At 42.4% G+C, this 13,846-nt stretch overlaps 1 protein-coding gene across 1 annotated transcript in view; it reads right to left on the reverse strand.

Moving 5' to 3' along the window:
- smg7 (SMG7 nonsense mediated mRNA decay factor) overlaps positions 1-10,489 on the reverse strand; it is a 57,579-nt gene extending 47,090 nt beyond the window's left edge. Inside the window, 1 exon segment of the mRNA XM_042335061.1 lies at positions 10,336-10,489. Coding sequence (XP_042190995.1) covers positions 10,336-10,364 — 29 coding nt within the window. The 5' untranslated portion in view covers positions 10,365-10,489.
- Between the last annotated feature and the right edge of the window lie 3,357 nt (positions 10,490-13,846).

Genomic DNA, 13,846 nt, shown 5'->3' on the forward strand with positions numbered 1-13,846 from the left:
CCAAGGGCACCCCCCTCCCCGAAATTGAGTAAAACTCCCCAGATAAATATCCATGCAATATAGCATCACAATGGACAGACCTCAGCTCTTTCAGATGATAGCAATAAATGTAAGTGACAAGCCTTTGTAAAGACACAAGTCTTTTATAAGCATAATGTAGCTCCTGCTCCATCACCCTTCATTTTCTAGAATATATTCAACGGGTAAATTACAAAATATATGCAAAATATCAGACTAATGACAAATCTTTCATGTTTGAATCCCCAATCCTCACTTTGATTTGGGGTTTCATTTGGTTTAGAATTCCAGCCTTTCATCTTATAACCAATTCTCATCATCAGTCGCTCAAACGTTAAAGAGTTAATACTTACTAACCTTCTGAATATCCGAAATAAGTTAAAATAAAATCGCCCACACACACTTAGAATCTGCTGCTTACACAGACAAGGACTGGCCTATTCTTAAATACCCCAAACATATCAGTTTTAAAACAATTACTTTGCCCAAATAAAACTGTAGATTAGCATTCAGTTTCACGAGTGTTTGTACCTTCCTGTCGTCTCCACATATTTCGACCACAAATATACGGTCAATTCACTTTACAGTCTATTCTGTGAAGCACTTTGAGACGTTGAGAAGACGTGAAAAGCACTATATCAAATGCAAGGATTATTATTATATTTCTGCACAACACTCTGTTCACCTAAGATACTGGGCATATTCCATTGGTAGGTGCCTGAGTACGCCACAGTTTTTCTTAGAAGATTGGTGGCATTTTAAAAGAAAACTTTTTAAAGAACTAAAATACAATTTTAATTACCTGAAACGCAATATCAGATAGTCAGAACAAGATTAGCCAGAGATAGTAAAAGATTCATAAGGATGCTTTGCGTCCCACTCATTGGGTCTGGAGAAGCTCTCCAACCTCATGTCTTCACAGAGTGGATCCTCCTCCAACAATAAAAACCGTCTGCAGAATTTTGCCACTTTATCAAATATCATAGTCAATGAGAACAGGGAAAATGGAACTGCATCCTTGTTAATAATAATCCTTGCATTTGATATAGCGCCATTCATGCCAGGAGGATGTCTGAAGACTTCTCAGAAGTGCTTCACAGAATATACTCTGCGAAGTCCAGCGATTGTGTAATTTGTAGGCGAACGGCGGCAGCCAATTTGCACACAGCAATGACCTACAAACGGTCATGACGTGAATTACCAATTTTATTTGGGGGATTATTGGCCAGAACACCAGGAGAAACTCCCCTCTCTTTCACAAATAATGCTGTAGATCCTACAGATCCATTAAAAGGAAATTCCCAACCAGTGCAGTGAAACCATCACTGCATGTTTCCCCCAGCTGACATCATAAAAGTTTCACATATTCTGTTTAAAATTTCCACAGAATACTTCTATGTCATTGGCAGAACAACAGAGAACAGAGTGCTTTCAGCTCCATGTAGCAGTTAATTTACTAAATGACAGCGAGTATAAAATAATCCAAATTAATAACAATACTTGCATTTGATATAGCACCTTATTACGTCTTCAAGACATCACAAAGTGCTTCACAGAAAATACAGTGACTGTTTTTTTGTGGACGAAACACAGCAGCCAATTGCGCACAGCAGTATCCCACAAAGAGTCGTGGACTGAGCGACCAAATTATTTTATGGTTTTACTCAAACTTTTGTCAATCCTGTCCCTTTGACAGGATACTGTGAAGATGAATTATTAATTTTAATGTATAAAATAGTAATTGATAATTTCCACAAAAGCATTTAAAGATGCACAAAGGTACACTTAATTTGCATGAAAAATATCAGATGAGTTTTTCCATAAGCCATTGAAGGCATAAATAGAGACTCAAATTTGCCATGGGGTTCATCAGCATTAAGTGTTCCATTGGAAGTTAAGGGAAGGCAAGCATCCCTGCAATTTGGAATTGACAAATTTAGATATACGTCCAAAGCTTACACGGATGAATTATATCTCAATTCTTTTCGGAGCTAACTACACTGACAACAACTCCTTCACAATTACAGGTTGCCCGTTTATCTCCGGAATGCTTTACCCTTCCCTTCAACTTTATTAATAGAACAAGTAAGTAGGAGGCAAAACTATCAAATTGGAGAATGGGAGAACACAAAGTTTGGTACTTATATAATCCTAGTATTTCATATAGCGCTTTTCAAGTCTTCTAGACGTCTCAAAACACTTCATAGAACATACTGTAAAGTGAATTGACTGTATAGTTGTGGGCAAAACGCGGCAGTCAATTGTGCACAGCAGATTCCATAAACAGTCATGGATTGAAATAACCAATTTTATTATTGTTTTTTTTCTTGAGGGATTATCAGGCGTGTGGAGTAAGGAAACTTGTCCAAGGTATTGCCCTGCTGGGAATTGAATCCAGGTCTCTCGCTTGCGAATTTAGCTACAGGACTCGTGCACTCGCCACGCAAACGAGAGACCTGGGTTCGATTCCTGGCAGGGTGAAATAAATAAATAATAAATTGGTCACGTCAATCCACAACTGTTTGTGAGACACTGCCGTGCGCAATTGGCTGCCGCGTTTTGCCCACAAATATACAGTCAACTCACTTTACAGTATATTCTGTGAAGTGCTCTGAGACATCTAGAAGAAGTGAAAAACCCTATATCAAATGCAAGGATTATTATTATTATAATTTCATAAATATACCAGTTTATTCTTAGAATGTTCCATGCATTTGATTTAGCACCTGAACAAGTCATCAAAACGCCTCAAAGTGTTTCACAGAAAAGTGCATCAACTGTATTTACGCGTAAATGTGGCAGCTAAATGCTCCATGAAATGAGTGACCAATTTTATTTGGGGGATTGTTGGCCAGAACAGTAGGAGAAATTCCCTTCTTTTCTCAAGTAGTGCCATGGGATTTGTAAAGCCCATCGGAATAGGCAGTCGGGACTTCAGTTTAATGTCTCATCCAAAGGACGACACCTCTTCCTCCAACAAGTATCAGCCTAGATGTAACCGTAAAGCCCCGACGTGGGGCTTGAACCCAAAACCTGATCCAAAAGAGAAACAGCCAGGCTGACATCTAGTGATAAACACAATTTTTAACTTCTACAATGTCACAATTATAAGTTTGGTACTGTGAAAAGCAATGTGGATTTTGAGGTGGATAAATAAAGAAACAGAAGTGTACGTTGTCATGAATTGACTACGAGACCTTATTGGCTTCTAGTGTTGGCTAATGCTCAGCAGGTTCTTTTCATATTTGAGGCTATAAGCCTCAGGTCACCAACATTTATTTATGAGCATGTACTAACACACTGGACAGAGCAAATCTACCTTGAAGCAGAGGGTTGTGATAAAACATTAATACATCAAATCCAATGTCACAACATCCAAAATACATCCTACAAGCCTGAACAGCACTGTAACTCCTTTACATTTACTTTGTTTTTCTACAATATTGTATGTATGAGCAAAAGTGAATCAATGAGTTTGTCATGGCTGTTTGTGGGATCTTGCTATAATTGAATGTCACATTTACTACAATTACAAGTATCATCCACAATAGCAAAATGCAAGCATTATTGTATTATTCAATTAAAAAAGCACATTAAAAGTATTGCATTAACAAGACAATTACTTACAGTGCTTTACTTAATGCTAACTTGTAAAATTTTATTCAACTAATTTGCTCTGTAAGTACAAGATGCACGCAAAGTAACTGCTTTGTCCATCAGTAAAGTGATACCCACTGCATATCTTAAAAATGCTTCAATTCTAATAGATTTCAACTGCTATTATTCTTCATATTTAATCATGTCTTTAACCAAGCCAACCACAATTATGATTGTTGATTTTTTTAAAATCCTAGAAATGTCAATGTTAAAAAATATAGATTTGTCAGAGTGACTTCAATTATTTTTTCAATCAATTACCAGTTTCTACATTCCTCTAATTTCCTCCTTTAAAAATCACAAGGACACAAGCATTAAAAACATTCACCCATACACTTATCCAAAAGTAGTTACACATACCAGAATAATTGCAAATTTACTGACAGGTTTTCCTAAGACGAGGGCATCGGGTCTGAATTGTGTGATATAATCCTAAATATGATCCGAGCTACAGAATAGACATCAACTCAATTACCATCTTCTGTAATTACAATCGGTCTACTGTGAAACTGTTTTGAGACATGATTAACTGAATTATTTTGAATGAAAAAAGACAAGTCAAAATTAATACTGACAAAAAGAATGTTAATGTCAAAAGTTCAAAATCCACACATCACTTTGCTCCCTGTAGAGAGGGGCAAACAAACTGCATTGGAGACTTTAATGCGTCTTAAATCAATTAAGATTTTGAAATCTTCCAATATAAACCTTCCAGAAAACCAAAAATGCCCTGAAAACTAGCAGGAAGCAGCCTACGAGAGCAGTGATTTTAAACCTGGATGAAAAATACTTCCCCAAAACATCACCACAATACCCATCTAATTGTTTTTCTCATCTCAATTGCACTGTACCTATGAGTTTGACTTTCTTTATTTAATGAGTAGCTCAGAAACTGGTCTTTAAAACGATACCAGATTTGTTCCAAGTACCACAAGAAACAGTTTAAGGTTGTCACCTCAATATTGTTGACTTTGATTTAAAACAATTTAAAAATATCAGTATATTATTGAAATAGCACACAAGTCAAATTTCCAAAGAATGTACTAGCATTATTTCACCAAGTAGCCTCTTTAAACCCTGATGGTAAGTATTTGCATTACTGTATACCACACAGTATAGTATTACAATAGTAAATTGTATTTAACTTCAATATTCAAAGGAAGCCTACAATGTTTATCACAGATCCAAACTTTGAATTCTAACATTGCAGAAGTATAAAAATGGCACAATTCCTGGGACAATTGCATGGAAAAAGTATTCAAGTGTTCAAAACTGCTATAAAATCATACGGAAGTTTGATGAAATGGGACATGCGCTGTTATCTTGGTAGAAGACGAGTTGATGGCAGGCGATATAGACCACACCAACTTACTTATTGTGAAAAATATTGTACTCGGCTGAAAAGCCACTACAGAAGTGCGATATGTACCTAGAGAGAGAGAATACTTAAAACAATCATTTTGGCAAATAACTCCCATCGTACAGAAATTGAATATAAACAAATTCAACTACTGTACTGTCTATGAGAAAGGGGGAGGTTCAAGTCTATGTGCTATTGTATGTACAAGTATATACAAGTAACGACGATCACAATTTCCACAACTATCCTACAGACATAACCTGTGTTCAAGGATGGACTTTGGGGAAAAGTATTCCACAAAATTCATCAAACTGTTTCTTCAAAGACCTGTTGTTCCCACTCCAAAATCTAAGTTTAAAATCCTCACCAACAAGATAATAGATATAGCAAAAATCAAAGATGTTAACCAGAGCACAATCAAGCATGGTGTTTTGTCCCAATTACTGTACAAATTATCCCATTTACAGTTAGACATCTGCTGAGAGCACTACTGTTGGGCCACAATCAAAAAAAATTTAAATACTGAACCACTCTATAAAATACCAGCACTCTACAGAGTTCAGCTTTTTGGAAACAAGTTCTCCAAACTTTCCAGGGACCTTGGAAGCTTTATACTAACTTTACAATGTTTTACAATATTTATTCCACAAGAGGCAATTGAATACTATAAAAATTCCCTAACCTGGAAGCCTGGACTTTCCACTTTAAGGCTGACTTTCAAACACTATTCTCTATTTTATTGAGCACCCATTGATAATGTGTGATCAACTATGTTATTTGATTTAAAGACAATAGTTACGTTCAAATTTTATGTTCAGTTTTAAAAGTTGTGAATAAAACAAGAAATGGAACATTTATTACAGGTGTATTTATGTGGCCTCAACTATATACTGTATTAGAACTGAAGCATCATTACAATTACATATATTTTCTGTGCAAATTCTATTCACACATTACATATACACACTGATGCCAGTCACACTGCATATTTTAAAGACGATTGTACAGTTCTATACTTAACTTCCCATTGAATTTCTTATTGATATCTCATTCAAAAACAAGCTTTTGACATTTTATTTATTAAATCTTTTTGAAAAGTGAATGGACTTTGTCCTAGTGTCTTAGCCAACAATCTACCAATGAAATTGTTTATTCACTTCATGACTGATAGTAGGATATTGCTACGTGCAAATTGACTGCTGTGTTCGCCTACAAAACACAGTTACTTTACAATAAATCCTGCACTGTACTTTGAAATGACACAAAGGCACTATATCAAATGCAAGGATTATTATATTTTCTGGATTCTATCATGCTAAAGAAAATGTATTATTTTGCATTATCTCTGCTATACGTATTATGACATAAGAGAAATGTACTGATAAATCAGCAAAATTAGGATTCAAGTTTATAATCTAGGTGAGTACAGTGTATTGTTAAGGCCCCTCCACAGCAGTAGAGTGCAACCAGTACCTGTGTCCCACCAGATGGAAGAAGGAGTCAGAGAGAAAATTGTTGAGTGTGTGACAGCAGTATAAAATCACCTGATGGTTAAATTTTGAAAACTTCTCCGAAACCCCAAAAGTAAACAAAATTTCAGTATCTCTAGCGAGCTATCGCTGCATGTCTATTCTTTAATTCAGGCCGGTTGCTGTCTGTAAATTACATCTCACTGACTTCAACAGTACAGCATGTCTAGACGATTAGACACAGTTTGGCAAGAGTCAAAGATTGGGGACCCCAGTATGTCTTGGGGTGCTGCTCGAATTCAACCAGCTGAAAGCAAATAGCTTGCCACTGAAAGCACTGTCTGGTCAGTTTCCCGCTGCTTGTCCAGCAATCCTCACACATATTTCATGCTGATTGCTCACCAAGATGTTCAAAGGGAGTTCCTGGTACCTGCTGTTTCACCTAGTGAGGATCAAACTTACGCATGCCAGTTGTCAAATAACCAACTCGTGACTATCCTCCTTGGAGCTAAGATGGCTCCAAGATGCCATGCTTGGCAACATAATTTTGTAATTCATCACTGGTGGTAATCTAAGTAGTCTGGTTCCTGAGCCAGGTGGGTCCGTAGTTACTTAAGGCACTGCCAATGACAGACCATGAATTATATCTCCAACTACGTTACTATAACTTTAAATCAATTCCAAATTATATTATTATTATGTATAATATATTTATCCAGCAATTTTTAAATGAATTACATTGTGTATTTGTAGGCAAACACAGCAACCAATTTGCAGACAGCAATGCTCCAAAACTAGTCATGAAATGAATGAACAAATTATTTGGTCAGGACACCAGGAAAAAACTACCTTCTCTTTTTGAATAGTGACATAAAAATAATAATCCTTGCATTTGATATAGTGCCTTCGAGATGTCTCCAAGCACTTCACAGAATATACTATAAAGTGAATTGATAATAATAATTGATTGTATATTTTGTGGGCGAAACGCCATGGGATCTTTAGCTTCCACCTGAACAGGTAAACCAGATGTCATTTTAACATCTCAACATCCAGCAAAGATCATGAGATCAATACCCAGACGGCAGAGCTTGAACCCACAATTTTCTGACTCAGAGACAAGAGTACTACTAAATTGAAATAGACAAACCAATTTTTTTTGGAAGTACTCAGGTATCATAAGATGATATAAATTTCCAAAGGTTTTCCTTCTGACCTAGGGCCAAGTCAAGAAGCTTACTTTACCTATTCACTGAAGCACCTCCAATATACAGGACCAAAATTGCATCCAATCATAAATGAAAATGAAATATGGAATAGTTTGTTTCAATATAGTCAAATTTCAGTGCCTAATCAAACTTGTTAACAGCTTCACTGAAAGAATCCTGTGAACCAGAATTTAGATAGACAAACTCTTCAAAAGATATCAAATGGCATCCTCCCTATTAAAAGGAAGGCTCCTGACGATAGGTGTGACACCATCTAATAATCGAACTATACAATGACAATATTAAAAACTGCCATTCCTCATATTTCTCAGTCAATCACAAAAGCAGGAAACGACTCACTCCCCCAATTTGCAAATTTCAGAAAACAGCAAATCATACTATTGTATTTTTAATCTCCTCAAAACTTATTGTAAACTTGTACAGGACGTCCTACCGACGTGAAAGACGCTATATAAATGTAATGTTGTTGTACAATAAGAAATTACACTATTTATCAAAAGAAATCCAACGTTATCCTCACACTAGAATACTTCAGCAGCATTTCATTATTTATGCCAAGAACAGAACAAATATCTGCTACAAGCATGTTCAGATAGAAGGTAATTCAAACATATCAGACTCCAAGATAAAGGACAAAAGCATCTGACACAGGTAGTGGGCCTACAATAAACTGCTGGCCCCTAAATCCAAATTTATAAGTATACTCCATTTACTAATCATACCTTTGGAAACAGTTAACAAAACCTGCAACGGACACAGTCATGTTTGTCCTAGAGGAGTTGGTATCTGACAGCAGCACAAGCTTTTAACCAGAGATGGCTTGGTATTATTCTTGCATCTCAAATACAGCAGCTAATCAAACACTGGCGTCTCCTGTATCAGTGTTACCTTTATGCTGTGGGTACCATATGTATACAAGCAGCAGGTTTGTGACACCTGATGATCAGGAATAATACACTCTAAAAATCAATGATTTGCAGTATTATATGAACTTCAAAACGGTTTATTTTCTGTGGCTCAATACCTTGAACTTTACCGGAATTTCTATTAACATAAACAATTGAATAGAAAAAATATTTTGTGAACAGTAAACGATAGACCTTACAGTAAACTATATTCCTTTAGACATCCCCAGAAATTTAGCCTGGGGAGTATGGTGAAGATTACCGACTAGAATACACACTTGCATAAATAAAGAATTCATGCTGAAGGTAGGGATGTGAATATTAATGACACCAAAACATTTTCCATTACTGATTATCTTTAAAAAATTAGGAAAACTGTTTCATCTTTCTTCCTTTTTTTAGGCTCCATTCACTGCAAAGAATTTCAGCTCAAAGCCACCTAATTGCCTCCAACAATTCTCCCCCCTTCCCTTTCAGTTGACTCCTCCTCCACATCTTCCCGAACACAGGGAACACACTATTTGGTAAAATGAGATTCAGATCCATATTCTATCAGCTTGTGAAATTACCAACATTACTGATACAACACCCACTCAAACATCTTGATATTTTAATTTTTTAAAACAAAGATTTACTGCAGGAACGAAAATAAAGGGAGTCACGACCTACGCAAACTTTCGAAGAGTTTCCCATAGAAATATATTACTTATAACAGTGAAAACCCTGTAAATCATGGGCAGTACATCACACTGCAGCTGTCAAAAGCTTCAGTACGAGTGAGGTGGCTTTTTGCTGCTGGCATACACAAAAATTAAAGTCTGCTCTGTAAAACAAAGCGTGCTCCATCCCTTCAAAGAGCGCCAAGCTCTCCCGGTGCTTGTCCGGCTAGAATCATCCTAACCATCAATGCTTGGAACTTACAAGGTTAAAACGGGTCACAGCGAGCGCAATTTCAAGATTGGGAGAGACCGACCGGATGGGCCCTGAAAGCGATGGACCACTCTCCCTCAGACAAGGTAACAGATAGCATTGGAGACAGGGTTTCCTGTAGTATTTTAGCACATGCAGGAAGGAGGGTTACTGGAAACCTGCGGGTGCGTAGAGTGGGTGTTTCTTGTTTTCTGGTAAAAGAAAATGATAGTGCACAAAGCCAGCAACAGGAAGCCCTGCGCTGTGCTGTCCTCTCCCTCCCTCCTCCTCACTTAGCATCACACACAAACCCCCAGCACGACCAGGTCTCCCTCTAAAAAAAAAGCGGACACTATTTGGCAGGAAGCAGGATGCATGTCTCCGCACGGTGGTGGTGGTGTGTGTGGGGGGAGGGAGGGAGTGGGGGAGTTCAGCTGGCGGTGGCTCACTATTTGGCATCCGAGGAAGAAGCGACGCTAAGCAACCGAGCGGGGCTCCCGGACGCCGCGCACACAGACACACGCACTGCGGTCGGGCGCGGGGAGGGAGGGAGGGAGGGAGGGAGGGAGAGGGTGCGAGACAGGCCTACGGGCTCCAACCACAATAATAAAAGCTATTTCACTCCCTAACAACACACACACACACACATATATACACACACACACACACACACACCGCGCGCTCCTTCCAACCGTCGCCGAGGCCGCCATTAACGGCGAGCCAGTCCATCTCTTCTTCCCCCTCCACCCTCCCTCCCTCCCTCCCTCCTCTTCTTCTTCTTTTCTTACCGTAAATACTGCGCGCAGAGCGGGTTCATTCTTCCTCGCTAGCGCCCAGCGGCAGCGGCAGACGCCATGTAACCTCCCGAGGCCCCGACGAAGACGACAACAGCGACGAGAACGACCGCGGCGGTGTCCGTGTCCGTGTCCGTGTGCTCGGCAGCGGCGGCGGCGGCGGCGGCAAGAAGGAGGAGAAGGTTAAACTCATCGCTCCTGGCGCTGGGGGGCGAGAGGAAAAGCCAGGGTGGCGAGGAGCGGAGCCCCGCAGGGCCCGAAAAACAACAACAACAGCAACAAATAATAATAATAATAATGATATTAACGGGGAGTCAAGTCACCGCGCGCGAGAAAGAGACGGACGCTTTTTTCTCCCCCTACACCTCCTCCTCCTCCTTCTTCTTCTTCTTCTCGATGAGGTTTTCTCTCGGCGGCGGCGGCGGCGGTCGGAGAGGTCGGGGGTCTCCCCCCTGCTCGGGCTCGCTGTCCTGACCGTGTTTCTCCTCACGCCGAGCGAGAGAGCGAGGCCCCGGTGGTGGTGGTGGTGGTCGTCGTCGACGGCGGCGGCGGCGCTGCAGCGAAAATGAGTCAGTCACTCGGCTTCTCCTGTCCCCGGTGTCACCGCTCACACCGTCCCCCGGCTCCTCTCAGCCTCCCCGAGCGCGAGAGGCCGAAAGGGGGAGGGGGGGAAATCCACTTCCGCCCGCCCACCCGGTGCAACCCGTAATATCGTCCGTCGGAAATGTATCATCATTATCATCACCAGCAGCAGCAGTGCTCTGCCGGTCTCCCTCTCTCCCTCCCTCCCTCCCTCCCTGCCAGGCTCCCTCCCTCCCTGCCAGCCTCCCTCCCTGCCAGCTCCCTCCCTCCCTCCCTGCCAGCCTCCCTCCCTCCCTCCCTGCCAGCCTCCCTCCCTCCCTCCCTGCCAGCCTCCCTCCCTCCCTCCCTCCAGCCCCCCCTCCCTCCCTGCCAGCTCCCTCCCTCCCTCCCTGCCAGCCTCCCTCCCTGCCTGCCTCCCTCCCTGCCTGCCAGCCTCCCTGCCTCCCTCCCTCCCTGCCTGCCAGCCTCCCTCCCTGCCTGCCTCCCTCCCTGCCTGCCAGCCTCCCTCCCTCCCTCCCTGCCCCTCCCTGCCTCCCTCCTGCCAGCCTCCCTCCCTCCCTCCCTGCCTCCCTCCCTCCCTCCCTGCCTGCCTCCCTCCCTCCCTCCCTCCCTGCCTCCCTCCCTCCCTCCCTGCCAGCCTCCCTCCCTCCCTGCCAACCAGCCTCCCTCCCTGCCAACCAGCCTCCCTCCCTGCCAGCCTCCCTCCCTGCCTGCCTCCCTCCCTCCCCCTCCCTCCCTGCCAGGCTCCCTGCCAGCCTCCCTCCCTGCCCCAGCCTCCCTCCCTCCCTCCCTCCCTCCCTGCCAGCCTCCCTCCCTCCCTCCCTCCCTCCCTCCCTGCCAGCCTCCCTGCCAGCCTCCCTCCCTGCCTGCCAGCCTCCCTCCCTCCCTGCCAGCCTCCCTCCCTCCCTGCCAGCCTCCCTCCCTCCCTGCCAGCCTCCCTCCCTCCCTGCCAGCCTCCCCTGCCAGCTCCTCCCTCCCTCCCTGCCAGCCTCCCTGCCCTCCCTGCCAGCCTCCCTCCCTCCCTCCCTGCCCCTCCCTCCGCCTCCCTGCCAGCCTCCCTCCCTCCCTGCCAGCCTCCCTGCCTCCCTCCCTGCCAGGCTCCCTGCCAGCCTCCCTGCCTCCCTCCCTGCCTGCCTCCCTGCCTCCCTCCCTGCCAGCTCCCTGCCAGCCTCCCTGCATCCCTCCCTCCCTCCTTGCCTCCCTGCCTCCCTCCCTGCCAGCCTCCCTCCCTCCCTCCCTGCCAGCCTCCCTCCCTGCCTGCCAGACTGCCTCCCTCCCTCTCTGCCAGCCTCCCTCCCTGTCAGACTGCCTCCCTGCCAGGCAATAATAATCCTTACATTTGATATATCAGGTCGTTGAGACGTCTCAAAGTGCTTCGTAGGATATATTGTAAAGTGGATTGACTGTATATTTTGCGCTGAGAAATGCTGCAGCCCGTTGCACACAGCAGTGTCCCACAAACAGTCGTGGATATTGATGACCAGATTTTTTTTCGTGGATTAATACTCTCAGAAAGCGATCCGCCAATCCACTAACAACCGGGTTCCTACTTACTGCTAGGTGAACAGAGGTGTTTGGAATCAGGAAACATGCCCAAGGTTTCTCCCTTCTTGGGAATCGAACCCGCGTCCTCGCACTTGCAAGGCGAGCGCGCGAACCACTACGACAACAAGATTACATTTGCATAGCACCTTTCACGTTGGGAGGACGTAGCAAGGAGTCCCAATGTTGCCAGATTGGGAGGGGTTTCATGCCAAATTGTACGTGTTTTTTGTTACTGTGCGTGCAACAACGGCTTTGGGCGGGTGCCTAATTTAATTTTTTCAATTTAAACCTGGAAAGCATGTCCCCCACCCCTCACCCACTTGAAAATCTTTTACACAATTTCAGAAGCACAAGCCTAAATTGGTTGCTCTGCTACCCATAAGAGGCAAGGCATAATATTGGCCTACTTTGGGGGCTAGTATTTGGTTGACTTTGGGCTACAAACAAATTTTAACTTCTGGCAACACTGCAGCTTGCTGCTCTCATAGTTTTGACAAACTGCGGTCAGTTGCAAAGAATAATTTTCAATTCAACCTTAATTTGTTTAGTTTTGTCCAGTTATTAAAATAAATCAGCTTCCAAAGAAAGGATAGACTTTTCTACATTTGGGAATATGCTTGGGCATTCCCCCCAAAATATTGGTCTGGTTAAAACAATTAGTGTTGTGGATTTTATTTTTTAAGAGATAAAATGATCTAGATGCATTAAATTGTGTTTTTCCCCCACTAAATTAAACCCAAACAGATGAACTTTGCCTCAAACGTCTGCAACTTGGCAGTTCAGTTAATTATGATTGAAAGCTACTCATTCCCCCCCCACCCCGAGTGCCGTCCAGATCAGGGAAATGCAAAGGAGTGAGATTGATGAGCAAAATAGAAGCAAGACAAGTTACAGTCCCATTTAGACACATCAAGCTACGTTTATTTTTTGGAAGGAGATAATTTTTAAACACAAATGAATGAGAGGTTTTCCTATCAGATCTGCTTACTGGGATTAAGACTCGTTTGCAGAGCTGACAAATGCAGGAGAACATTGGGAGTTCAATTCACAATTTAAAAAAGAATGAGTCAGATTGCAAAACCCATTTTTAAAATACGAGAGCTGCATTTATTTTATACATGGCATGCGCAAAAAGGTTGTAGTTGTTTTCAACCGAAATGTCTGTATCTCATTTCAACAATTGCCTAAAAATAAAGTCCTTACACTTTACAGCAAATCATGTGAAGTACTTTGAGACATTTTGACAATATTATAAGGTACAATATCAAATGTAAGGATTATTCTCATTAAAAATGTAAGTTTATTATTACTATTATATCAAATGTAAGGAAACTTGGCAAGTCTGAGGTTTCGGTTTACAAGTATGGCCAGCTTTGAT

The sequence above is a fragment of the Callorhinchus milii genome, unplaced genomic scaffold, assembly GCF_018977255.1.
Source record: "Callorhinchus milii isolate IMCB2004 unplaced genomic scaffold, IMCB_Cmil_1.0 Scaffold5, whole genome shotgun sequence".
Classification (NCBI taxonomy): Eukaryota; Metazoa; Chordata; class Chondrichthyes; order Chimaeriformes; family Callorhinchidae; genus Callorhinchus; species Callorhinchus milii.